The 24,125-nt window shown below is 47.0% G+C and overlaps 1 protein-coding gene across 11 annotated transcripts in view; it reads left to right on the forward strand.

Annotated features, from left to right (window-relative positions):
* TBC1D1 (TBC1 domain family member 1) overlaps nucleotides 1-20,176 on the forward strand; it is a 226,314-nt gene extending 206,138 nt beyond the window's left edge. For 9 of the 11 annotated variants that reach the window (XM_078068495.1, XM_036076054.2, XM_078068493.1 and 6 more), the window contains 5 exons: nucleotides 601-845; nucleotides 2,933-3,092; nucleotides 9,498-9,667; nucleotides 16,210-16,383; nucleotides 19,839-20,176. In XM_078068495.1, coding sequence (XP_077924621.1) covers nucleotides 601-845; nucleotides 2,933-3,092; nucleotides 9,498-9,667; nucleotides 16,210-16,383; nucleotides 19,839-20,042 — 953 coding nt within the window. In that variant the 3' untranslated portion in view covers nucleotides 20,043-20,176. Of the gene's footprint in view, nucleotides 1-600; nucleotides 846-2,932; nucleotides 3,093-8,837; nucleotides 8,989-9,497; nucleotides 9,668-16,209; nucleotides 16,384-19,838 lie in introns of those variants that run through there. The other 2 variants (XM_078068503.1, XM_078068498.1) reach the window with 2 other exon arrangements.
* Nucleotides 20,177-24,125: the final 3,949 nt, after the last annotated feature.

Consider the following 24,125-nt stretch of genomic DNA (forward strand, 5'->3'; position numbering starts at 1 on the left):
CTTTTTGTGAAAATAATCAGGAAGTTGAGGGTTTTTAATTTTTTTTTTTTTAACTTCTTTCTGGAAGGTAACTGTTTTGTGTAAAAGAAAACACCTGCTGCTTCTCAGGCTGTTTCAAAGCACCGCCTGTGGTTTAAAAGTACAGAAATGCGAGTGTGGTGTGAAGCATTTGCAGGCCGAATACGTGCGGGCTGGGGAGAGCGGATCGGGGAGTGTCCGTAGCGCCATGGGGTCTTGTGCTGCCTGCAGGTGCCGTGGGACAGGGTGGCCGAGAAGAGCCGCAGCTGTCTGCCCCTCTGGAGAGTTAGACTCACGTTTAGAGGATTGACAGTTTTCTTTTTGCCAGAGCTCGAAATCCGGATACCTACAGGACTGAAGGTAGTCCCAATGTCTTTCACCTGAACTGCCACCAAAAAAGCATCAATAATTGCTGATTTTAATTGCTCACATTGTTCTAAGAACAACCACCTGCCCTTGTGTACAGAGCTGATTTATGATCCAGCTCCCAAGGATCCCTTCCTCCCCCTGAAGCCCATCAGATTTCTGGTTCAACAGGCTTTCTTTTTTTTTAATTAGGTCTACCGCATGTTGTTTTTGCAGGGCGAACCTTCCCGACACATCCGTACTTCTCGGCCCAGCTTGGGGCGGGGCAGCTGTCACTCTACAACATTCTGAAGGCCTACTCGCTTCTAGACCAGGAGGTGGGGTACTGCCAAGGCCTCAGCTTTGTAGCGGGCATCTTGCTGCTTCACATGGGTGAGGAGGAGGCATTTAACATGCTCAAGTTTCTGATGTTTGAAATGGGACTGCGGAAACAGTATCGGCCGGACATGATTATTTTACAGGTAGAGAACGTTCCTTATGTATGTGCTAGAGACAAATGCCAAAAATGTTTAGGGTTCCTTTCCAGGTCTCTCTAAGGAACTTTTCCCACCATCCATCAACACTGGAGTAGCTGTCCTTGCTGAGCACTGAACTCTGTGCTAGGCATGACGCCGAGTGTTTCATATTGCTCTTACCGCCTCAGTAAGCCTCAGGAAGACACTGTTAATCAGCTCAATTTATAGATGGGAAGACTCACCTTAACTCAGGGAACCCGGCTAGCAAGTGGTCGAGTTGGGGTTTCAACCCAGGCCTGTCTGACTCCAGGACCCTCCCTTTCCCCTTCTTCAAACCATCTTCAGATGATCTAATTCCTGCCTCCCACTCTATTTGTCACTTCCTCTGCCAGGGATCCCCCTCACACCCCCCCTTAGCCCTTGTCACCCAGGGTTCAGCTCACATATCAAATCCTGGGAGAGGCTCTTTCTGACCATCCTGATGTTGTGCCCCCCCCCCCCCCCGCTCAACCCTAGGCACGTGGATCATGTTATCCTGTCTCATTTCTTTTGGCATAAAACACTAACTGCCTGAAATTATATTGTTTCTTTATTCATTGACCTGTTTACTCTCCTGTTTACTTTCCTTAGCATATCTCATGAGAAGGCAGGAATCTAACCTATCTTGGAGCTGCATCCCTAGTACCTAGAACAGCGCCTGGGATGAAGTAGGCACCCAGTCCGCATTTGTTGATGAACAGGTGGCAGGTCAGAGCAAAGGAAAACCAAAGGGCAGTGCCAGGCACTGCTCCTGCCACTTTCAGAGGTGGGGAGAGCTCCGGATCCTGCTTTGGGAATATTCCTAAACGTCGGATTGCATGGATACATGTTAATTTACCAGCAAGCTACTCTGACTTCAGAGCCTTAGGATTTTTTTTTTTTTTTTTTTTAGAAAGGATGCGTTAGAGCCAAGGACTCTTTGAGAGCACCAAATTGGGTGGTTAAAAAATCCTTTTACCTCCACCTGTGAATATGAACCCCCCCATGAACATAAATCTCCTAAAAGGAAGCCATTTCATTAACTAAAAAGTTTTGACCCATGTAACACTTCCCACAGATATCGTCCCAGGTTCTTTCTATGTTCTCCCCATTAGCTTTAATATAGGTGCACCTGCCATCGGAGAGAGTGGAATTTTCAAGTTAATTTAGTATTGTAACACATGACTCTCTTGGCGCTTTTGGCCTTGGTGACTAGATTCTTTTCGATCCTAAAAAGCCACAGCTGGTACTTAAGGGCTATGTTGTCTGGGCCACTGGAAGAAGTTTTGGGTTTGTGTGTGTCTGTGTGTTGTTTTGTTTTTCATCAGGTTGGGTGATACTTGTCCAACCTGTAGCATCTCAGTGGGTTCTGACCCTCTAGATGGTGGTACCTTTGGGCTCAGGCCGTCGGACTGCGAAACCCAGGCTGACTCTAGGACCCCTGCGACGCAGGCTTCCTGCCAGGAACATAGCATTATCTGAAAAGGGGACCCTTTGGAAGTTATTTTCTGCATCTTGAGATAAACAGTTGTCTTCTTCTTTTAACTTGCCCAGGATCTGTATATTTCATATATTATAAACCTAAAGAAGTCCCACCTGTCCTGCCTGTTGAGTAATTTCGGGGGTTCTAGAGCAAATTTACTAAGTGAACAGGTGTAATAGAATCCTTCCACAGAATCATCTTATGCCCCCACTTCACTCTTACATTTTGAATTCCCCCAGGTGCAGGTTTTGATAGGGATGTGTATTTTGTAAGAGAATATGTGAAATGTTCCCACAAGACAGATGTTTAGATTCTAGTAGCCAAGGAACTCAGGGAGCAGTAGAAAGAAAGGAAGCGGTAGGAGACGACCCGACACTCTTGTTCTGGGCTCCCCCTGGCCCGTACCTCCTGTGCACCAGGCCCCCAGCAGGTGCTCGGTGGGTGAGTGAGCGGTTGAGATCAGTGGTTATCACACTCCAAACAGAATATCTAACAGTGTAATAATTCTTCTCTCACAGCCTGTGAGTGGGATAAGTAACTGAACACAGTAGCAGGTATCCGGTTCTGACACTGTGTGTGTGTGTGTCCGCAGATCCAGATGTACCAGCTCTCAAGGCTTCTTCACGATTACCACAGAGACCTCTACAATCACCTCGAGGAGCACGAGATCGGCCCCAGCCTCTACGCCGCGCCCTGGTTTCTCACCGTGTTTGCCTCCCAGTTCCCACTGGGATTTGTAGCCAGAGTCTTTGGTAAGTGGGTGTCCATCCATTTGCCCAAACCAGCTTTCTCCTGTCAGGTAGGAAACATGTATTCTCGTTCCCTGGTGAGCATCCTTACTTTTGTACCTGTATCTTTGACAAGAACAGGGTGTTGTTTGACATTCGGAGTCTAGTTGGCAATGGGTTTTGTGAACTTCACTTTCTCTGATTCTCAATGGCTTCCTTGGACACTGGCATCTGGTGGGGTTTAGACCCAATCCCTCACCACCAGGCTCTCCCCAGGGCAGACATCTTTAAAGAGTTGGCCAGGGGGCCCCATGCATGTATTCCAGGCATGTATGTCTCGTGAATTGTCTTCCTCCACCTCTCTGACGTGATGGCTCCTTCAAACTTCAACTGATGATTTCTGGGCTCCTGTTTTTTCTCGATTCCCTTCACATCTCTTCCCGTTTATCTTCTCCTGCCCTTGGCTCTTCATTTCCTCTGCCAGCTCAGTCTGCAAGGACCCCCTCCATGCTGATGACTCACTCACTGGTCCACCCTCACAGGCCCCCGCCTCGTCTTCCCAGACGCCTCAGCCCCTTTCATGTGGGGGCTCACATTTCACGCCATCTCCTACTTTCTTGATTTACTTTTGGAGAAGATTGTCAAAGTCAAGTGGGTGTTCACGTGCAGTCTCAGTGGCCTTGAGATGGCGGGGGAAGCAGGTGCACTTGAGCTCCAGGAGCCGAGTGACGCCAGGAGCACGGGCAATTCTCCCACAGTGGGTTTCCCTACATCAGAGTGAAAGAATCATGTTGACAATTCAGGTTCTTTTTAAATTTTTTTTTTTTTTTACTATGGAAGTTATTAAAAAATTGATAATCATCACCCATCGAGTGTTTTTAAAGTGTCACTGATGTTCATTCACCTGATAGTTTAAAAATCTGCAATCTTCTCATACTTTTTTAGATTTGCTTCTGGAATTAGAGAACATCTCAAAGGGGGAGGGGGTGTCCAGACCATTGAGAGAGCACTCCTTTGGCATGCTTGGGAAAGACAGCTTTGTAGATCCAAATTTTAGAAATCCTGAAATTTGCTTTTTAACATAGGTGGGCACTGAGTTGGTCTTTGCACCTCTTTCCCCCAGAGTACAAATTTTTTATTCTTATTCCTATCTGCAAGAACTTCTAAAGAATGTCCTGTTGGGCTTTACTAGAAGAGTCCGTGTTCTTAAAATATTCACTACCCCCACCCCTTTTTGCATAACTCCCTCCCCAAACTGATTCTTACTTTCTGTCCCTTAAAAAAAAAAAGCATTCGAAAAAGATACTAAAAAAATCTTTCCTGGTTAAATAAATCATTAGTGAGATTTCATGAAGGTTTTATACCATAGTTTAAAAAGAAGATAATTGGGGCGCCTGGGTGGCTCAGTTGGTTAAGCATCTGCCTTCGGCTCAGGTCATGATTCCAGGGTCCTGGGATGGAGCTGCCTGCTCAGTGGGGAGCCTGCTTCTCCCACTTCCTCTGCCCCTCCCCCTGCTTGTGCTCTCGCTGTCTCAAGTAAATAAAATCTTTAAACAAATATAAAAAAAAAGAAGATAATTAAAAGCCTGAAAATTATCTTCTTAGTTTACTAACAAAAAGTCACCAAAATCATAAGATCTCTAGCTGTCGGCTAGAAGTCTTTCTTGCCAAAAATGTCTGTGTTTTTTTTTACTTTTCTTACTGTGCAAATTGAAAATCATTAGTCCACTTTTTCTCCTGATTTTTTACTGTATTTTTCAAAACAGGGTAACAGGAGTGAGGATTGAAAGAGGTGGGTGGGAAGGGGAGGGGTTGGTGTTCATGCTTTGAAAACAGCTCAAGCATCGAATTACAGCATTTGTGAGAAAAATTCTGCAAAGGGGACTCCGATGAGAGGGTCAGCACTGAGGGATGGCCGCCTGGGCCTTTGGCTGCTGCCTTGCAGGTAGCTCTGGGGACACCAGAGCCATAGAACTCTGGGAGAGTTGCATAAGTAAGAACTCTGCTTTGGAGATGACAGCCCTCCTGTTAGAGAATATTCGAAACTCTAAAGCTCATTCTGCCAACTTCATAAATTAAAAGCTAAAGCCAGCAAGAGCAGGCTATTTCTATTATGTAATCAGTGGTGAGTCTTGGAGGCTCTCCTACATTGTGCATAAAGATGCCAGTGTGTGTAACTCCTGGGTCCTGTGCACAGACCCCTGCTGTACTAAGTGGGTCCTTATCCAGCTGGCTGAGACTCCTCAGATTGTAGGCAGGAAGTGGGAACTCAAGGCAGCACTGTGTGTGATGTCATTTTGCAAAAACTGTTGGTTTTTGTTTTTTGCACAGTCTATTCCATCTGCCAGGACTTAAAACCAAACCATTTTATTAGTAGGTTCCATAGAAAGGTTTTTTTAAAAACCACTTCTGCATTTAGCATTGGTGACTTGAACTGTGTTTGTTAAGCTCCATGATGGTGGATAGCTTAGTTTTAAATCCCCAAACCTGCCATTCATACACTGTAGTCTATTTGGGCCTGAAGCCCATTTCATTGTAAGCCTTTAGGCCTGAATAAACCCTAAAAACAAACGGACCTTTGTCAGCTGTTCACCATTTCGTATGGAAGTGCAGGATTCTCAGCTTGCAGACAGCATAACTCATATATTAATTAACAGGTTACTTCGCATTAAGTATATGCTCCTTGGAGGAACACCAGCCAGTGATGCTTGCGCCTTAACCTTCCCGTGGTGATCACACTTCCGGAATGTCAGCCCTCCTGTTCGGGTGTCACAGGATGTAAAATAGCCTTCTCCTGTATGTCTTCAGTTCGGGTGGAGAGGGGTCCCGGGAGAGATGCTTGTTCTGTTCACCTTCAGATCACACCTACCTTTGGGGAAAAAAAAAATCTGAAAAATAGGCCCTGGCTTGTTCCTGATGGAGGCGGCGGCTGTGGTCTGAGGCTCCTGATGTTTGCTAGAGGATGCGCTGCCAAGTGGATGAGGGGGGAGGTGGAGTGTAGAAAGGAGGGGTTTGGCAGAAAACACAGAAGCCACCTGTAATACCGGGAAGGATTCAGAGAGGCTTTAGGACTCAAATAGACTTGAGAAAACAAGATGGTTTAAACAGCCAGGAAAAAAAGGCTCCCCCGGGGAACGTGATCCAGTGGCAGGGAGGTGAGTTTGTGCAAGCCCTGTTTGTGCTGTGGTCCTGCTGCAGATCTTCGAGCATCCTTCATGTTCCTCCCACCTGGTCCTGGTAGGAAGGGGGGGCTCTCACACCCAGAGCACCCCAGCCTCCCAGGAGAGAGTTAGGAGAGGACTTGCCCTTGAAAGCGACAAACGTGGCTGGAAAAGAGGATGCAGGATAATTTCGTTTCACTGGCCTTGTGCTTTGCATAGATGGTCCCCCACCCCCCACCTACAGTCCCGTTCCCCACCCCCCCAGGAAAACTGCACCTTTAGGTCATGGGCATTTCCAGCAGAGTTCCGATAGGTTAACACAATAACAGAACAACAGGGCTGCCAAAGTGTCTTCAAAGGAAAGTGGTTATTTGCATTGTTCTCAGCAAATAATTTGCAAAAGTGGCCGAGTCAGCTGAATTTCAGGTTCCCCTTACTTCCTGCCTGATAAAATCTTTTGCCTGTTTCTGGGTGGCTTGAAGCAGGAGGGAAGGGAAGTTGGCTGCAGTGTGGGGAGCAGGGCTTCTGGGGGCCGCCATTTATTTCCAGAATGTAAATGTATAAGGATTAGAAGATGGACAAAAATGAAAATAATTGGGTTGGAGCAGTGAGTTTATAGGTAACATTTTTCTCTGCAATTCCTTAATTATTTAAGTTTTAAAATTTCCAGAGTGAGAAAAAGGTAGTCATTGTTTAAGGGTTATAGATATTGCCCCCAAGGCTAGTCAGATAAATTCAGGAGTCCCTGCCTCCAAGCAAAATTTTGGCGGGCAGGGGGGTGGGGGAGGTCCTTCCTTTAAGCCTTCTGGCACATTCCTTCATCATTACCCGAAATGAGCTCCTTATTTGAGGCCTCCCCAGGCTGACTGGCTTCTGGGGCCCAGCTCCCCCAGCCGGACTCGTGTGGCCAGCCGGCTTGCCTTCAGGAGGGTGGGCACCTGGAGTGGGCCTCCAGCAGCTCTCGGCGAGCGTCTTGTGGCCGGCAGCAGGACCCCCTGAGTCTGCGGGTGGGGGTCAGGTGGTCTCATCTGTGGTGGCTTTTCTCTGTCTAAAGCTAAATAGCCTCGGCAAGGAGCAGACTCCGACTGGGTCTCATTAATATCATCTCCTTACCAGCGCACTGACCTACTCCGGAAAAAAGGGGACAGGAAGTCTTGGCTGACCCCTGCTGTGCTCTGGGTAAAGTTAGAATGCTGATGTCTGGACGGAAAGCCCTTGGTGACCCGCCCCCACCTACTGCCCCACACAGCCAGTGGCTGGGCTTCTAGTCCGGGGCTTGCTGCTCTCACCCCTCTGGGCATTTACACCTTCTTTTCCCCTCTTTCCTTCCTAACTCCTGACCTTGCAAGATTCTTTTGCTTCTTCAAGATTGGGTTTGGCAGCCACCTTTCCTTAGAATTTTTTCATCCCTTTTGTTCTCCTAACACCTGGGCATAACTCTACCAAACCAACAGCTTTTGGTGTCTCTGCTGTTTGTGCTTTCGTTCATGGCTTGATCTCTGGTACCTAGGACAAAGCCTGGCATATATTAGATGCTCAGTGAATGCTTGCTGACTTAAATGAGAGAAACTTCTCAGCAGATAGAAGAGTGCTCTTAAGGTGCTGGGAATAGCATTAGGAAAGAACATTTGTATTATATTAAATACAGACAGAATCAATGAGACAAATATATCCAGGGCTATATATTCAAAGAGTATAAAAATGAAAACAAAAAAGACCCCACCACCTCTCCCAACTTTTTTTTTGTTTTTTTCATACGGCCCAGAAAAGTCAGAGTTTAGAATGCTAGGGAGCACTCCGCTAAGTAGATTTGTTACAAAAACCAAGATCCTGGGGCATCTGGGTGGCTCAGTCAGTTAAGCGTTCGACTCTTGATGTCAGCTCAGGTCGTGATCTCAGGGTTGTGAGATGGAGCCCATGTCTGGCTTCATGCTGGGTGTGGAGCCTGCTTAAGTAAGATTCTCCCTCCCTCTGCCCCTCCTACCCCCCTCTCTAAAACAACAGCAACAACAACAAAACCACCAATAAAACGTGAAAGACCTGTTGTCTGCCTTAAGAGATTGCTGATATGGATTGCATATTTGATTGTGCTCATAAAACTTCCCCGATAATTATTTCTCTTACTTGGCTTAGATGTGGCACTCTGTCTAGTTACTAGTACATGTCTCTCAGAGACTAAAGACACTGAGCTGTCGCAGTTGGGCCGGTCGTGAAGTCCTCTCCCAGGACCCTTGCACAGAAGGCTTGGTATTTATTCTGATTGATACCATCAATATTTGTTCAGCTATAAAAGTTGATCTACTCAAAGGAAGTCTTGCTGTCTAAACCCAGAAGCTTCAAGTTTGTTTTGGGAAGTACTTCTTTTTAAAAACACATCTTTGTTATAGTGCTGTTTGAGATCTTTTGTATTTTCTGTAGTGATGAATTACGTGGGTTAGACTGTGTATTTCATAAAGCAGATATTTCACAAGAATATTCTTATAGAGGGCTGTCTTGATACACATAGTACTTCCCCGAAGCTCAGATTTCAAAGATACGACTAGTTCTCTAACTTATCTTCCCAGCCTCTGCTGCCACACCTAAGGAGGAGGCCGCCCTCCTCTTTTCAGCACGTCCAGTCAGTGTAGGGGTTGCTAACATTGGCCAACTGTTGGAAGAAAAAACTATGGCAGGAACTAGAAAATAACTCTGATGGAGTTCTTTTTATTTCTCTGAAGGAAGATGGTTTTTACTGCATTATGCTAAAATCCAGCATACTGGCAAGTATTTAATAATGTACTTTTGCAACTCTGCAGACATTTTATAGATTTTAGAGATCTTTTAGTTCCTTCTTTCAAAACAGGGGAAAGAGGTGCAGTTTTTTATCTTAATTTCTGATGCTGTGTATCTAAACATCTTTCAGTTTTACTCATAAAAATGTGTTTTAGGAACTCTTAAAACCCCAGATCATTTCTAGAAAAATAGTGTAATAAAAAGTTTTCTTTTAACTTTTGAAGCATGTTAAGAGTTTAATATATTTTTAGAACAATAACAAAGATTGAACCTGTGACAATAGCTTAGCAGTACGTTTATCTGTATTTCTTTTACTATTTGCAATATTGTCTTGACAACCTTATCTGAAATATCAGGCACTTAAAAAGGAAATAAAGTTTGCAATTTGGGCTTACAGTTTCCCACCATCCTGCTCTGATGTGTGGACAAGAAAACGCAATGTTACTTCATCGGAAACTGGTCTGGTTTAACTTTCTGCATTTCTGTGTTTTCCCAGATATGATCTTTCTTCAGGGATCAGAGGTCATATTTAAAGTGGCATTAAGTCTGTTGGGAAGCCATAAGCCCTTGATTCTGCAACATGAAAACCTAGAAACCATAGTTGACTTTATAAAAAACACCCTTCCCAACCTGGGCTTGGTGCAAATGGAAAAGACCATCAGTCAGGTATGCTTCAGTCCGACCTTCCAAAGGCTTACGCCCTCCTGGATTTGGAGAGCTTAATTTTCTTTTGATCGGGACCTGCCTCTTACCACTTGGTATCGTGGGCAGCATCTCGTGTGTTGCCCGGCAGGTAGGAAGCATATGGCCAAATACATGTTCAGTGACTTACGTGCATGTCCGAGCGTGCGTATGTTGGGAATGTGATGGGGATGTGCCACATGTGGACAAGGGGGCAGTGGTCAGTGCTGACAACCAGCACAGGTTATCGGTAGTTGCTTATAGTTAAGGGGCTTCACCCCTAGTTGTTTGTTCTTCTGAAACACATGTGCTATTCAATGTAGGCTCTTACAGTAGGAGTGCTTTGGTATTTTTTTCTGCTATGTGCTATTATTTGGAATTTTCTAAAAATAACCCTTTGATAGCAAAATCATGGTAGTATATATTCTAGAGATTTGTTTCATGATGTGTTTTGTTTTTGTTTTTTTTAATAGAATTCAGTTCCACATCTGTGGCTTGAGCACCTCTGGTTTCTGTAGCCAGTAGAACTGTTTCTCTCAAATGTTAGGGGCAAGGGTGAATTGAGCCAGAATTACAACTAGATCAGTTGTTCAATGGTCTGGTTTAGGGGTGAGAGCAGATTTTGACTCTGTATAAAGAAGAGTCTTCTAGTAATGTTTGCTGACTCTGAAGGACTGAGCTATTTATTTAGTAGAGGGTGGATCACCACTCCAAGTGTCCAGGGGCTGGATGGCTGAGAATGCTCTGGAAGGGATTTCTGCATCGGCGCCAGCAATCAGGCCCCTCCTAAGCCTAGAATTTACCTCACCTGCTCCCAGTGCAATGCAAACATAGAGCAGTTAGGTAAAAACAAGTAGTGAAACAGCTAATTTTTAAACAAACCCTTATTCTGAGAACTTCTGACAGTCCAACAGGAATCCAGTGATTCTGGTGGACTGCACCCAGATGCGGTGTTTCTGGTTTTATTTGCTGCCCCTCCTTCAGTGTGGAGCACAGAGAAAGAAGCAGGTGTGGCCTGGGGAGGGGAGCCGGTGTGAGCCCGGGTGACTCTGGATCTCCGCACATTTCCTACGCCCGTCCTTTGAAAGGGCGCTGCTTTTCCACTCTGCACTTTCATTTTTAGTGAATTGATGCATCTCTCTGTATTTTGCTTCCCTGGCACGTTTCTCTCAATGTGAATAGCTTTGGCTTGTTCAGGCCCTACTTTCTGCCAGGTTCTGTGTGAATCTACATATGCACAGGATCTCATTTCATCATGACCACATTCCTGAGAGGATAGGTGGTTTTAACCCATGAGGAGCATAGGGCGCAAAGAGGCAAACTCGCTGGCCCTCGGTCACCCTGCTGCCGAGGGGAGCGGTGGAGCTTCTCTTGCCTCAGAGTGACTTAGCAGCTTCTCAACACCACCACACGCCTCCGGGCATCATTTAATTACAAAAGTTTTTCTATATTTTACCTGTATGTTAATACTGAATTCTCTGCCCTTTTGATTCTTTAATTTTTGGCATTTATGTGCACTGATTCCCTTTTAGAGCTTTCACTGCATATACTTATATTTTATGGTCCCTGGGGCAAACGCAGAGAGCCTTGGTTACCTCACGTCTGTGCCCGGGGGTGCCTTGACCTGGCTCCTGGCTCTAAGGTGGGCAGTCTCACCTGACATTCAGTTTACCTCCTGGATATTGAGCCCCAGAAAAGAATCCCATTTTCTCCTCCCTTTTCTGTAAAGAATACTTATTCACAGTATCAGGTTCTCTTTAAATGTTGGAGGAATAGAAATGGACACAGCATGGGGAGAATTTTGTGTGTGTGCACATGTGTGTGCACCTGATTTGTTTCAGGCAACTGTCTTGAGCTTGGGATCCTTTATTCCACTGACTCCTTAAAATCCTGGGATGTGTATTATAATCCCCATTTTTATAGGTGGGGAAACTGGGCATGGATAGAGTAACATGCCCAACACCCTGTGTGCGATGGCAGAGCCAAGAATATAATGTGTCTCTGACACCGGAGCCCATCCTGTGCAGAGAATGAGCATGGAATCCAGTAATTCCAAATGTGGTAAGAGCCACAGTCGTGCTCATGCAAGGGCATATGGGAGCCAGGCTGGTGGAGTGCGCACTGCTGATTGGGAATTGGGACAGTTGAATTCAGCTGGGCCTGAGGAACGAGCTAAGAACAGGGGTCAGCAGACGTTTTCTGCAGTGGGCCAGATAGTAAGTCTTTCAGGCTTTGTGGGCCAGAAGGTCTCTGTTGTAGTCACTCTACTCTGCCTTTGCAGCACAAAGGGCGACCAGTAATATGTACATGAATGAAGTGACTGTGTTGCAGTAAAATTTTATTTACAAAAACATACAGTGGGTCAGATTCAGTCCACAGGGGGCACTCTGCTGATTCCTAATCACAGGCATGGGAGTGAGAATTGAGAGAAATTCTAGATGCCTTAGCATTGAACTTTGAAGGGAAGGGTGGTTGTGGATTGGGAGCAGCAGTGTGGGGAACACAAAAATCTACGTTTTGGGGCCCAGGTTTTCATCCTACCAAGAGTCTTGATGGGAAGCCCAGCTCTCTACCCTCTTGCCCTCCCATGCTTTCCATCTGGAACTTGACATCTGTCAGGCTCACTGCCCCCTCCCCACCTAGAGGGTGCTCTAGTTTCAAGTCCCACTCGGAGATGAGGCCTGAGGTACAGTGCGACTCCTTGGCAGCCTGAGAGGGCCCCCAGGCTCAAGTCTTGGAGGTCCACAGGGTGCAAGTGACAGAGCATTCACTGCACCCGACAGAGCATACTGTCTTGTATGTGAAAGTCCCGGTGGGCCTCTGTGATCGTTATGGCTCCATTTCATTCGCTGCCTTTTCTGTGGATGGCCTCAGCTTGAGCAGTGGGGACACAGCCTGCATCCAGGAGGGGAGAGAGGGAGCTCGGATAGGGCTCCGCGGCTTTGGTTCAGTATGGGCAGGTCCAGAGTTGACAGAGCCCAGGGCAGAAGGAGAAGGGTCTCTGAAGTCTCTGTGGCAGGTCCTCAGTTTAACTGTCAGTTGATTATGAGCCATAAAAATCCTCTGACCCAACAAGGGGGAAACCCTGGGAATAAACAGAAACCAAGAGGAGGAGGTCGGGTTTGTGCTTGTCACGGCCAGTGCTGTCTGCGTCTGCTGGCTCATTTCAGTGTAAGGAAGGAAACAAAGGTGGAGGGGACTTTGGGAGACAGGGCAAAGAGCCGGTTGTCAACATCCTTGGGGCAGCATTCAGAGTGTGGCCCCAGACCCGCACCTGTCCTTGTACCCTGTAGGAACTTGTCAGAAATGCAGAATCTGGGGCCTCGCCCCAGGCCTGCTGAGTCAGAATCTGCATTTTAACAAGAGCCCCAGGGGATTCACACACACACACACACACACACACACACACACACACACACACACACACAGGAACATTTGAAAAGCTCTGCTATGGGCAGCTTCATTGAACACACTAGACAATTCCCTGTTCTAGTTGAGCTTGTAGGATAGAAACCAGAATCTTAACAAGGTTCCTTTGTTCAGGAGCCGCTCCTCAAATCCCCAGTGTTGGGACGGCCTCTTCTGCGCCGGGAGGAGCCCTCGCGGCTCAGGCAGTTTTGGGCAGCTTGCTGGGCTGAAAACAAGGGATTTTTCCAGAGGCCAATCAGGGCCGTTCCAAAAGGGTGGGGAACAGTGAGGAGGAATATCTTACCACTGGGATTGTTTAGAATTGCTTGCATGTGGTGATCATAAAAAACAGACCAGTTTTTAGTTGGGTTTCTAATTTTTAAATTCACTACAGGCACTGTAGCCCCTGGTGGCCGATCCCCAGGCACCCTGCTCAACTCACTGAGATGGACAGATGGGGGCGGGGGGTCGGGGGCAAGGCCTGGAGGCTGGGAAGGTGGAAAGTATGTGGCCAAGTCTGCAGACGTCAGGGTTAATGGCTTCATTACATAGAGTGTCCACAGACTGCAAAGACGAACTCACTGGGTCTCCAATAGCAAATGAGCCAAGAACATAAACAGACAATTCACTGAAAAGGAGATCCATCTAGTAAACAAATATCTGGGAAAATATTTAGCTTCATGCATAATTTAAATAACATACAATGCTCTACCTACTAGATTAACAAAATGAAACATACTAAGGCCGGTACCCAGTGCCAGGGGTAGACTGTATCTGGCACATCGGTGTGCTGTTGATGGCGTTGTGCATCGGTTATTCCCGTTCGGGAGGCAGTTTGGCGATGTGTATCACAAGCCAGTAAAATATTCATACCCTTTGACTCAGTAATCCCATTTCTTGGAACGTATCCGTAGGAAATAATCCAAAATATGGGAAAAGCCATATGTACGAGGATGTTTAGAGTTGTCATTTATAACTACAGAAACTTTACAAGTAACTGGATGTCCAGCACTTGATGAATGGATTAACAGGGTTATGCCATGTCGAGTAGGTAGGATAATGAAGCCATTTGCAATTATGCTCATGTAGAATATATACAGCAACTTGAAAAAGCCTTGTTTGAGGACCTGGGCTCTCCTTTCTCTGCCAGCCACATACTTCCATGCTTTGGGATCAATTCTAGGGCACAACTGCAAAATCAAGGGCTCTAAGTATTTTAGCAGCCGGGAGATAATGATGCAATTAAGCAGCGATGATTATGACCCGGGATGGTTCCTGGGAATTCACGGAGCCCTGAAAGAGTGTACTGCTTTGTGCACAGCGGAGAGCCATTAACCGTAGCAGGTCATCAATCTGTATTAAAGGCCACAGGCTTTGTTCCCAGGTTTTCCAGATTAGTAGCTCATTTAAAAATAAATCTCCATGGAAGAAAAGAAGTAACCGTACATTTATTCTGCATCATATTTATAATTATACACCAGTGCCATGGCAGTCTCGGTTTTAATGTTTGCGGTTTTTGCTGTTTGAGCTGTTCAGAGGTTCCATGGTGTGGCATCCTTTGTAATTTTGCTGAAGCGCAAGGTTGAATGTGAGGGTTTCATGACAAGTGCGTGGAAGCAGCTTCCTTAGCTAAGTGGGCACCTACTCACCTGGCCAGGTGTGTGCTGGGAACTCCCATGAGTCGCTTCACGTAATTCTCACAGCGATGCTGGAGGTGGGTGCTCTCACCCCGTGTCAAGGCCCAGCAACCGAGGCCGGGAGAAGTCAAGTAACTTGCTCAAGGTCATTCAGGGTGTCGCCAGGGGAGCCCTGATTTGAGGGCTGAGTCCGTTTTCTTGACTGCACTATAGAGATGATGATCCCTGCTGACCTCACAGTCACTTTGAGGGACAACAGAGAATTGCCTATCAATATGGCAAACTTTCACACGCACGCACACCACAATACAATGTGTAGTATTTCGGCATAGAATGACTTTTGTGCCTAATTGGTCTTGTCCATTGAATTAAATTGAAAAGCAGGAAGCTGAAAAATTAATCTCCAGGCAGAGAAGTTTGTTGGGAATGGTGAGAAAGTAAACATGGTTTTTGAAATATCGATTTCAGGGAAGATAGGATTCATCCATGTTTGAATGCTAATAGGGCGCCGTTGGGGAAAATGAGGTTTTCATTGATTTTCACTACGTCGGAATTTCTTTCTTAAGGAAAGAGTTCCTTTGTGCTCTTGAAAGGTCTAACTTCATCCTCTAAATGTGTTTTCTGTGATGCTGGCCTTGTTTCTACGGAACCAGCATGACCGAAGGCTCAGACCCACACGCAGAGCCTCTCTGGGACTTCAGTCCTGTGCTCAGAGCCACAGCCCGTGGGGCGATCCCCCAGAAACAGCTGCGGAGAGAGGCTGCGGCCGCGCCTGACCCCATCTTCGGCGCAGCTCCCACCCAGCTCACTCAGAGAAAGTACAAACATGAACAACGCACTTGTGCACTTCGGGGCTGTTTTTCACGCGGGTGGTTTTTTGATCACTGTTACTATTATGAGCAGGAAGGCATTGTTTCATGTTCACTCATCTGTGTGGGCGACATTTGGGTTTTGGCTCATTTTTGCATATCTTATGTGCAAAGGAGGGTTTTTTAGTAAACAGTTCCATTACTTAGCTGTTCTTGTAACTCTAAAAACCCAAGTGAACTATAATTAAACTTTGACTCGGTGACTGGGCAAATAGGGCTGTGATTCTGTTGTTTTGTTTTTTTCCTCTCTCTTTGACCCACAGCTGATGTGTCTAACATAATAGAATTTTCAGAGAAAAAGGAAATCTGTACAGAAATGAGAACTAAAAATAAATTTTATAAAAAGCCTTTTAAAAAGTAAGGTTTGGGCTTTTGGAAAATGAATTATCAGAGACCCGTCCCTATTGTTACCTTGGGTTTAGTTCTCAATGCTTCTTTTGTTCTTTCTTCCCAAGTAGAATTGTTACCTTTTCCATGCAGGGAGTTTTCCTTATTTCTCCCTGATAGTACCGGGCCCAGAGCAGGTGCTTAGGGGATGCTTGCTGATATGGCCACGTACGCGTAGGTGTGATTTTTCTTTTTCAGTGCCTGATGACTTCTCTGTATGTAACAGGTGTTTGAGATGGATATCTCTAAACAATTACAAGCCTATGAAGTTGAGTACCACGTGCTTCAAGAAGAACTTATCGATTCCTCTCCTCTCAGTGACAACCAAAGAATGGACAAATTAGAGAAGACCAACAGCAGCTTGCGCAAACAGAACCTTGACCTCCTTGAACAACTGCAGGTAGAGCATATTTATAAAGCTGCTTCCTGAGCCCCGAGCGTGTGGTAGATCATTAGCGCACCAAACCACCAGCAGGCTGGGTTTTCCCATGACTGAGGGACCTCTCCCCACCTCCCCTCTCCCTGGTCTGTTTATAGTTGGGATCAAAGGTATCCCAGGAGAACTGCTCCTTTTTATTAGGGAGCAGACAGATTATCCTTTGCTGAGGTCAGACAGTCCTGGAACTTTTTGAGAGGCTGTCTCTGCACTTAACCCTTTTAGGAGAGAGGCCCAGCGATGAACTGGGTCCAGGATGCCTAGGGGCTGTTCGCTGAATGCCAGCAATTGTGCTTTGAGTAATAATGAGAGAATCAAAGGCTTGGGCTTCTGTGAGCGAAACCAGCTAGGTCCATGGAGGGATGTTAGGGGAGGGGAGTAACACAGAGATCTACCTAACAAAGCAAACCAGAGCATATGGTCAAGATTTTTGAGTCCTTACTACAAATAACAAAAGTTTGATTAATGAGGGACATAGTTCTCCCCTCTAGAAGCTTCCATTTTAACATGGATGAATGTGGATGAGGACATGTGTAGAAATGCAGACAGACCGTGCATACAAGAAAGGTGACATGGGGGTAAGCCTGGGGGTGCAGCTCTCGTCAATCCAGCGTTGTGTCCACCCACACTGTTGCACCGGCCAGACTGCTGACCTGCCCTGTCCTGAGTCCCTCGTCTGTGTGACACACCGTTCCTAACTGCTGAGCACAGCTCCTTTCCCAGTCACATAGAATAACGTAATGATACGGTCTACTTTCTTAATGCCATGAATGGGTGGTAATGCTATTAATGTTAAGGAATTGTTCTGAGGGATTTAAAAAAATTTTTGAGTTGCTGCAAAGACAAATACATATTTGCCCCCAAAGTATGTATTTTACAGTGTTCCTGGGCTGTCCTTAGAATAAGCCTTCCATCCTGACCTATGCATCTTTGTTTTCTCCATAGAAAGTTGCTGCAAACAATGAATCATGGAACACTATATCTAAAGCTAATGATGTAATGTATGGGGAGTAACATAACAATAAAAAAATTAAAAAAAAAATACGGAAAAAAGAAAGAAAGTTGCTGCTTTGCAGACACAAGCTTGGCTGCGATATGAGAAAGGCCAGCATTTGAGAGTTTAATAAATCAACCCTTGTCCAAAATGCATTCCTCCCAGCAGGGATTTGTCCCAGGAGACCTACTGGCTATTTACTATAGAGGAACAAAGAAAAATGCTTTTGATGCCCAGTCCTAACCACCAGGCACATTCTGAAATTTAGCTTTTTTTCCCCAAGACTGAGGTGTCCTAACTGAAAATATGCTTGTGTACAGTATCTCCAGGATGTCTTGGCTGCACCCCGAAGGGGAGGCTCGCAGGGATAAAGAGCCTTATCTGGCCTGTAACGGTCTGCAGTGGAGGTGGTAATTTTAAGTGACTTCCAAACAAAGTAGGTCTCTGAAATAGAGCCTGATAGGAACATTTCTGACAAAGCTTGGACTTACATTTGGCGCATGAAGATAGTATGGAAATAGAAGGTTCCGTTTATTGGGCTAATGCCCGTGTGATTTTTTTGTGGTAAAGGGTGCAGGTAATTTCATGGCGCTTCTATGATACTGTACCCCTTTCATGACGAGAGAGGCTGTGAAAAGCTGCTCAGATCTCGAAATTCCTCAAGAAAGGCACCAAGCGGTAATTGGTCATGACTGACATCCTCCTTGGAATGGTCTCTCTTTCACCGAGTGGCTGTGGTCTTGCGGAGGGACCATTCAAGACTGCAGCTGTGCCAACCCACCAGTATTTGGAGCCCCTGCCTTGCCGGGCGCCAGGGCCGCTGAGGTTCGGAAGACACTGCTGCTGTCCAGGCCTTGGGACGGGGATTACATTGTGTCAGTTTGCAGGTGCTTGAAGATCGTTTTCCCGTTTCCCTCCGTGAGTCACATGGGTTTACTGTCTTGCAGCCAGACCATATATATTCTGTAAGACTCACACCTCCTTTCCTTTTTTTTTTTTTTTTTAACAGTTTTCAGAGTCCAAGGATAGGTGTTAAATATAATAGTTTTCCCCAAAGTATCAAAATTGACCGTTTTCTAGCTTTGTTCTGTTCCTATTAGTTGTCAGACAGGCACCAAGGTCCCATTAATTTTCTGGTTAAACACTTAATGTTATCTAGCAGCTGGAGAGCAAAGTGTCGCCTGTTTTGTCCAGCCGCACATAGAAGACGATTCCATACACCTACCAAATGGTGCCAAATAATAAGGGACATACATTTTTTATAATAAGCAACTGTGAGTCACCCAGTGCCATTGAACTAGGTGCTGCGGGAGGCCCAACTCGTGTACAGGATGAGACGTGCTTTTTCCGTGAGAGCGCTTCAGTCTCGTTGAGGAGAGTGACAGTCCTGCAGAGCCACTCACCACGAAGCTGGGTGGCACGAGCAGTCCTCCGTGGGGGGCGGTGGACCTGTCCCAGGCCTTGAGCCTGGGTAGGAGTGTGAGGATCACAGAGCACCCCTTGCAGGTGCACACTCAGCGTGAGCGCCCCTGCCTGGTGAGCACGCAGACTTGGGAGCTCAGTCCTTTCTTCCTTCTATTCGGTCCTTTCTTCCTTCTATTTTGAGTGTTCCAGCGGCACAGCGGAGCTAGACTTTGAGTCGTGAGGTGTCTGTCTGGCACAAGTGTTGTCTTGTTCAAGAACCTGTTTCCCGTGTTTTGAAAATGAGAGAGAGAAAAAAATACATGTACCATTTGCCCCACCGCACGTAAGCGGGCACGTGTGCAGAGCTGCACGCATCAGCGAGATGGAGCGGCGGAGACCGTGCGCGGGGGGGCCCTTCGCAGACGCTGCCTGGCCCCGCTCGTGCTCCCCGGGGGTGCCCGTACTCCTTGAGGTGGTGATGCCTGGTTACCGTAGGAAGACGGGCCTTTGGAGCAGAGGGCCGGTACTGCTGGGGCCTTCCCCTGGGGCGGAACCGTCTGCCTCTCGGTCTGACATCAGTCTGTACGGACGAGCGTGTTTGTACGACTGGGCCAGGCTGCGCTGCAGTGATACATAAAGCTCCAAGTCGCAGTGGCGTGGCCCGGCAGCAGTCGCTTTGTCCCTGAAGCTCCACCTCCTGTTCTTGAAGCATTCTTGGCCCGGATCAGAGCTGGCTTCCCTGTCGTCGGGGCCGGGGGCCGGCTCCCGTTGCACTGTGAAGCCACCAACCATCTCAGAGTAGCCGCAGCAGGGAAGAAGTCCCTGCCTTCCTGCGGGGGAGCCTGGGAAATGTAGTCTTCCTGTGTGGCCGGAAGAACTGATGCTAAACCGGCTTGTCTCTGCCACAGTAGGGCTCCAAAGTGTCTCCAAGGCTGCACGGTGGAGTGCAGGGGGGAATGCCCCCCACCCGCCCCTACGTGTTCTCACTCGGCTGTTCACATTCTCTTCTTTTATTCTCCAGGTGGCAAATGGTAGGATCCAGAGCCTGGAAGCCACCGTTGAGAAGCTTCTGACCAGTGAAAGCAAGCTGAAGCAGGCCACCCTTGCCTTGGAGCTGGAGCGAGCAGCCCTGCTGCAGACGGTGCAGGAGCTCCGGGGGCAGACGACAGCAGAGCCGCGCGGGCCGGAGCCTGGCCTCGCAGGGCCCGGGCCCACGGGCGACTGACGGCGGAGGAGACGGCTCCGGGGGAGACTCGGCGGCCCCGTCCTAGCACTGTCCAGGCCTTAACTGAGAGGGACAGAGGATGCCAGAGGGAGAGGACAAGGCATGACGCGTGCTTCTCAGGGAGGACGCTGGCTTGCCAGCATGCAGACTTCTGAACTAGAACTTGCAAGTCATGGGGATGGAGGTCCCAGTGTTTTTGTTGTTGTTTAGGTTGCAGTTCGTCCCTTCTTCAGTCCCTTTTACTGTACCCAGTAGGTTTAGGTGGCATGAATGTGAATAAACGCACCTTCATGTTTCCTTGTTGTTTCGTTTTTCAGCATCACTGTGCTTGCAAAGGTCAGTTAGTCCTGTGGAAGTGCAAGGGCCGGGAGGGCTCTAGATGAGTCCTCTGGCTCAGATGTGGGTCCATCGCTCTTCCACGGCGGGTTTGTGGGACCACACCCTCTGGTCCCCAGCAGGCCATGCAGCCTGCCCCTGTCTGTTTTGGCCACGGAAGCCCCAGAGAACCATTAGGACATCTTGAATTTAGCACTCTCCTGGGTATTTACTGAAGTTTGTCTTTTTTAAAAAAATAGTTTTCATTTTTTACTTGGTCCTTAAGTATCAATCAAAGTCATTGTAGATAAATGTTTTATGGGTAAATCACCAGTTTTTAGGCTCAAACCAAGTGTTGCTAGTGAGCGACCTGCATTTTTAGACTCTGAGATGTTTATTTCTTTGTGGGCTTTTGTCACCCTCTTAGAGCCGGGTATTTATTTTTGCTGTTGTGTGATGCAAAGCAGCTGTGAGTCCCTTTGAGTGTCCACCCTCGGGAGTCGTGTTCCCTACGGAAGTAGCCAGGTACATCAGGATTGTCATGGGTCATGGGTGCCAGAGATCCTGGGACTTTGGAAAAAGCCATCAGCCTGAAATCGCAATCAGATAGATGGCAGCTGAGCGCAGTTTTTCAGAGCTGGGAAGTGTGTTCTGAACATTAGTCACACCACGGAGACCCCTTCCCTCAGGAGGATGAGAACCCTGGGCCTTCAACAAGCAGAGAGCCGCTGTGGCTGGCGTGGCCTCGTCGGGGCCCCGGTGAGGCCTCTGCACGAGCGCTCTCCGGATGGGCCCTTTCTGACAGCAGGATCGCTCTGGCCTTCGTCATGGTAGTCCGCCCTAGTCCACAGGGCCTTCTTGTGACCCTCTCAGCAGTAGGCATCTCTTTCAGCCCGAGGTCAAAGGAAGGATTTTCATACTGGAGGGCATCTTAGGTCTCCCCAGACATGTCCAAGGGTGACAAACGCGCTCTCTCCGGTGCCTCACGGTTGGCCGACACCCCCCGTGTCGGAGGGTCCGGTTCTCCTCACAAATCAAGATGACCAGCGCGGTAGCCTCCATCCCGAGTTGTTCCACCAGATAGAGGATTAACATTTGAGGGCTTCTTTCCACCTATTTTGCTGTTTGAATGTTTAATAATGTTGAATTTTGGACATCTTATTACCATTACTCAGAAAACATGGACTCTGCATTAAATAATAAATGAGACAGCAATAAATCTGTGCCCACGCTTTTATGGTGTCTGTTTTACTTGTAAACTTCGGATTTTTGCTTTTCAGCCCAGGTAAGGGAATGCCTCATGAGCACCAGTGGATCAGTGTGTGAATATTCCCTAAGCAGCAGTGAAGTCATTTGAGGTATTGGCACATTGTGTTTCCAGTATTGTTACCCAAGTGCTAGTTACAGTGTAGCACCTCGGCGGGAGGGTGAGCCTCGCCGCATCAGGTGCAGGGAGCCGGCGCTGGGAGGTCGCACAAGCCTGCAGATACAGGCCAGACAGAGGCTCGGCCGGTGTGGGACTTAGCCAGGGAAAGAAACATCCAGAGAGCCTCACACATGACTGTGTGAGGATTTGCAGAGGAAGATTCTTAAACCGAGTAAATTTCATGTTCTGTTTTTCTCCAGCACCCAACTGTATGCACCTGCACACACGTGTGCACTTGAAGGTTGTCTTTGATACCATTTGTGTTCTCTTAGAATTAGGACATTATGAGCCCTCAGGAAGCACACTATTACATATACATATATTTTTAAATTATGTAATATATATGTGATCTATAAAATAGAACTCAGTGCTATGTAGTAACATCCAGTCCCCTCTTAGGAGTTAGGTATGGATAGCATGACTGTGTCCAGTGTTTGGTTTGGTTGGTGAATCAGGGGAGAAGAGTTGCTCCGAGTGCTATGGGGATTGGACCAAACAGGGCCGTGTTACGTGTAAGGAGCTGGGGAAATGAGGTTGCGGAGGAAGGTACTTGAGTCAAGAGGAGTCACCAGTCGGTCCATCTGAGAAGCAGAACATGTTCGGGTGCCAGAGTGGGCCTGGGCAAGGTGGCGTGCAAGGAGCTCTGTGGGAAGCTGTTGCTGCCATATCGTGACCACCTCTGATTCTACAGCCAGGTGTCCGGTGGTGGGCCTGGGGCCACTCCAGGTCAATATGAAGATCAACACTTGAGAAGAAGAGGAGAAGGACGATAAGCTGGAGCCTGCCAGGCGCCTCTGTCTGTCACTTTTGACTACCATGACCTTCAGAGGAAAATGGCTCTTGCTTCACTTTTGCCTTCCAGATCTCACACAAGCATGTCTTTGAACCATGTCTGACTTAGAACCACCAGGGGAGGGGACTCTGGGAAAGGTAGTTCTGGCTTAACCAAGTTGGCATGGTACAAACAACTGTACTGAATTTTGGAACCTGCCTGGCCCTCCATCCAAGTATCTGTGGTCAGAGATCCGTAGCGTTCAGATTCATGGATTGATTTTGACTTTGAAAATCACTGATGGGGCGGTCGGTACTGGAGGCGAGAGTGTGACGGCATCTAGGACCGCCGCCCCCTTCCTCTGCTCGCCTGTCAGGTGTCACCAAATGTTTTGCACATTAAGATCTAGAAACTCTATGTGGTAAAAATAATTTACAGGCCACATTGTCTTTACGTTGATTCTACTTTCGGGGTTTGTAATGACTCAAAATAATCTTGGACTGGGAAAGCTGCAGGGAACCTTCTACTTCCTACTAGAAAACCACTTCTCACCTCATTTGATAGAGGAAAACACTGAGTGAGATGATGAGATGTTCAAGATCACCTAATGGTTAGCTACAGGATCGGAGTTAGATCCCCAGTCTCTGACTGCCTAAGAGTCCACACCACCCACTTTAATCCCCGTGATTTTTGGAAATCATTTCTGGTGACCTCAAGCACGAGTCCGAGCAACGAAGGTCTGCTTCATTCTCACAAGGATGATCTGTGTCAGTAGGAAGCCCAGATCAGATTCTCTCCTACATCTCAGGGGCCTTGAGTTAAAGCCAAGGGGGTGGGGCGCTCTCCAGCTCACTCCTATCTGTGGACAAGGACGTGGAGGAATCCTACTTCACCAGGGTCTAAATTAGGTACAGTGTTTGCTGCTGATAATCGTTTCTTTTTTACCTTGAGACTTTGAAAACCCTTGCATTGTAATGTTTTTAAAACAACACAGAATTCCCTTTGGTTTTACATAAGCGAAACTTTCCATTTATGTCAAGTTTTTTTGCTGCCATCTTTGGAAAAGATTAGCATGATTAGGGAAGTGGAAGAGCTATGGAGCAACCACAACAGTTGTTCTTTGGACAATTTGACACTGATAAAAGATGAGGAACAATATTCTTGTATCCAGGCTTCATAGTATCTGCCTTTATGTCTCTGAACTGAATAACCAACCATTTTGGTTGTAAACTCTTATTAGCAAACTTTGAATTTATACCACTCTGTGCATATTAAAACACCTTGTACATGAGTAAGTTTTATCAGGAAATAGAAAATCTAAATGAGTTGAAACAAAATAGTTTAAAAATATTGATTAAAATGTTGATCTCCTGTGGGTTTTTTTTTAAGATTTTATTTATGTATTTGAGAGCAAGCACGAGAGTGTGCACATGAGATGGGGGGAGGGGCAGACTCCCCATTGAGCGCGAGCCTCGGACGTACAGTGGGATCCCAGGACCCTGAGATCATGACCGGAGCTGAAGGCAGAAGCTTAACTGACTGAAACACCCAGGTGCCCCTCTAGTGTTTC

Source organism: Halichoerus grypus, chromosome 3 (genome assembly GCF_964656455.1).
Source record: "Halichoerus grypus chromosome 3, mHalGry1.hap1.1, whole genome shotgun sequence".
In the NCBI taxonomy this organism is placed as follows: Eukaryota; Metazoa; Chordata; class Mammalia; order Carnivora; family Phocidae; genus Halichoerus; species Halichoerus grypus.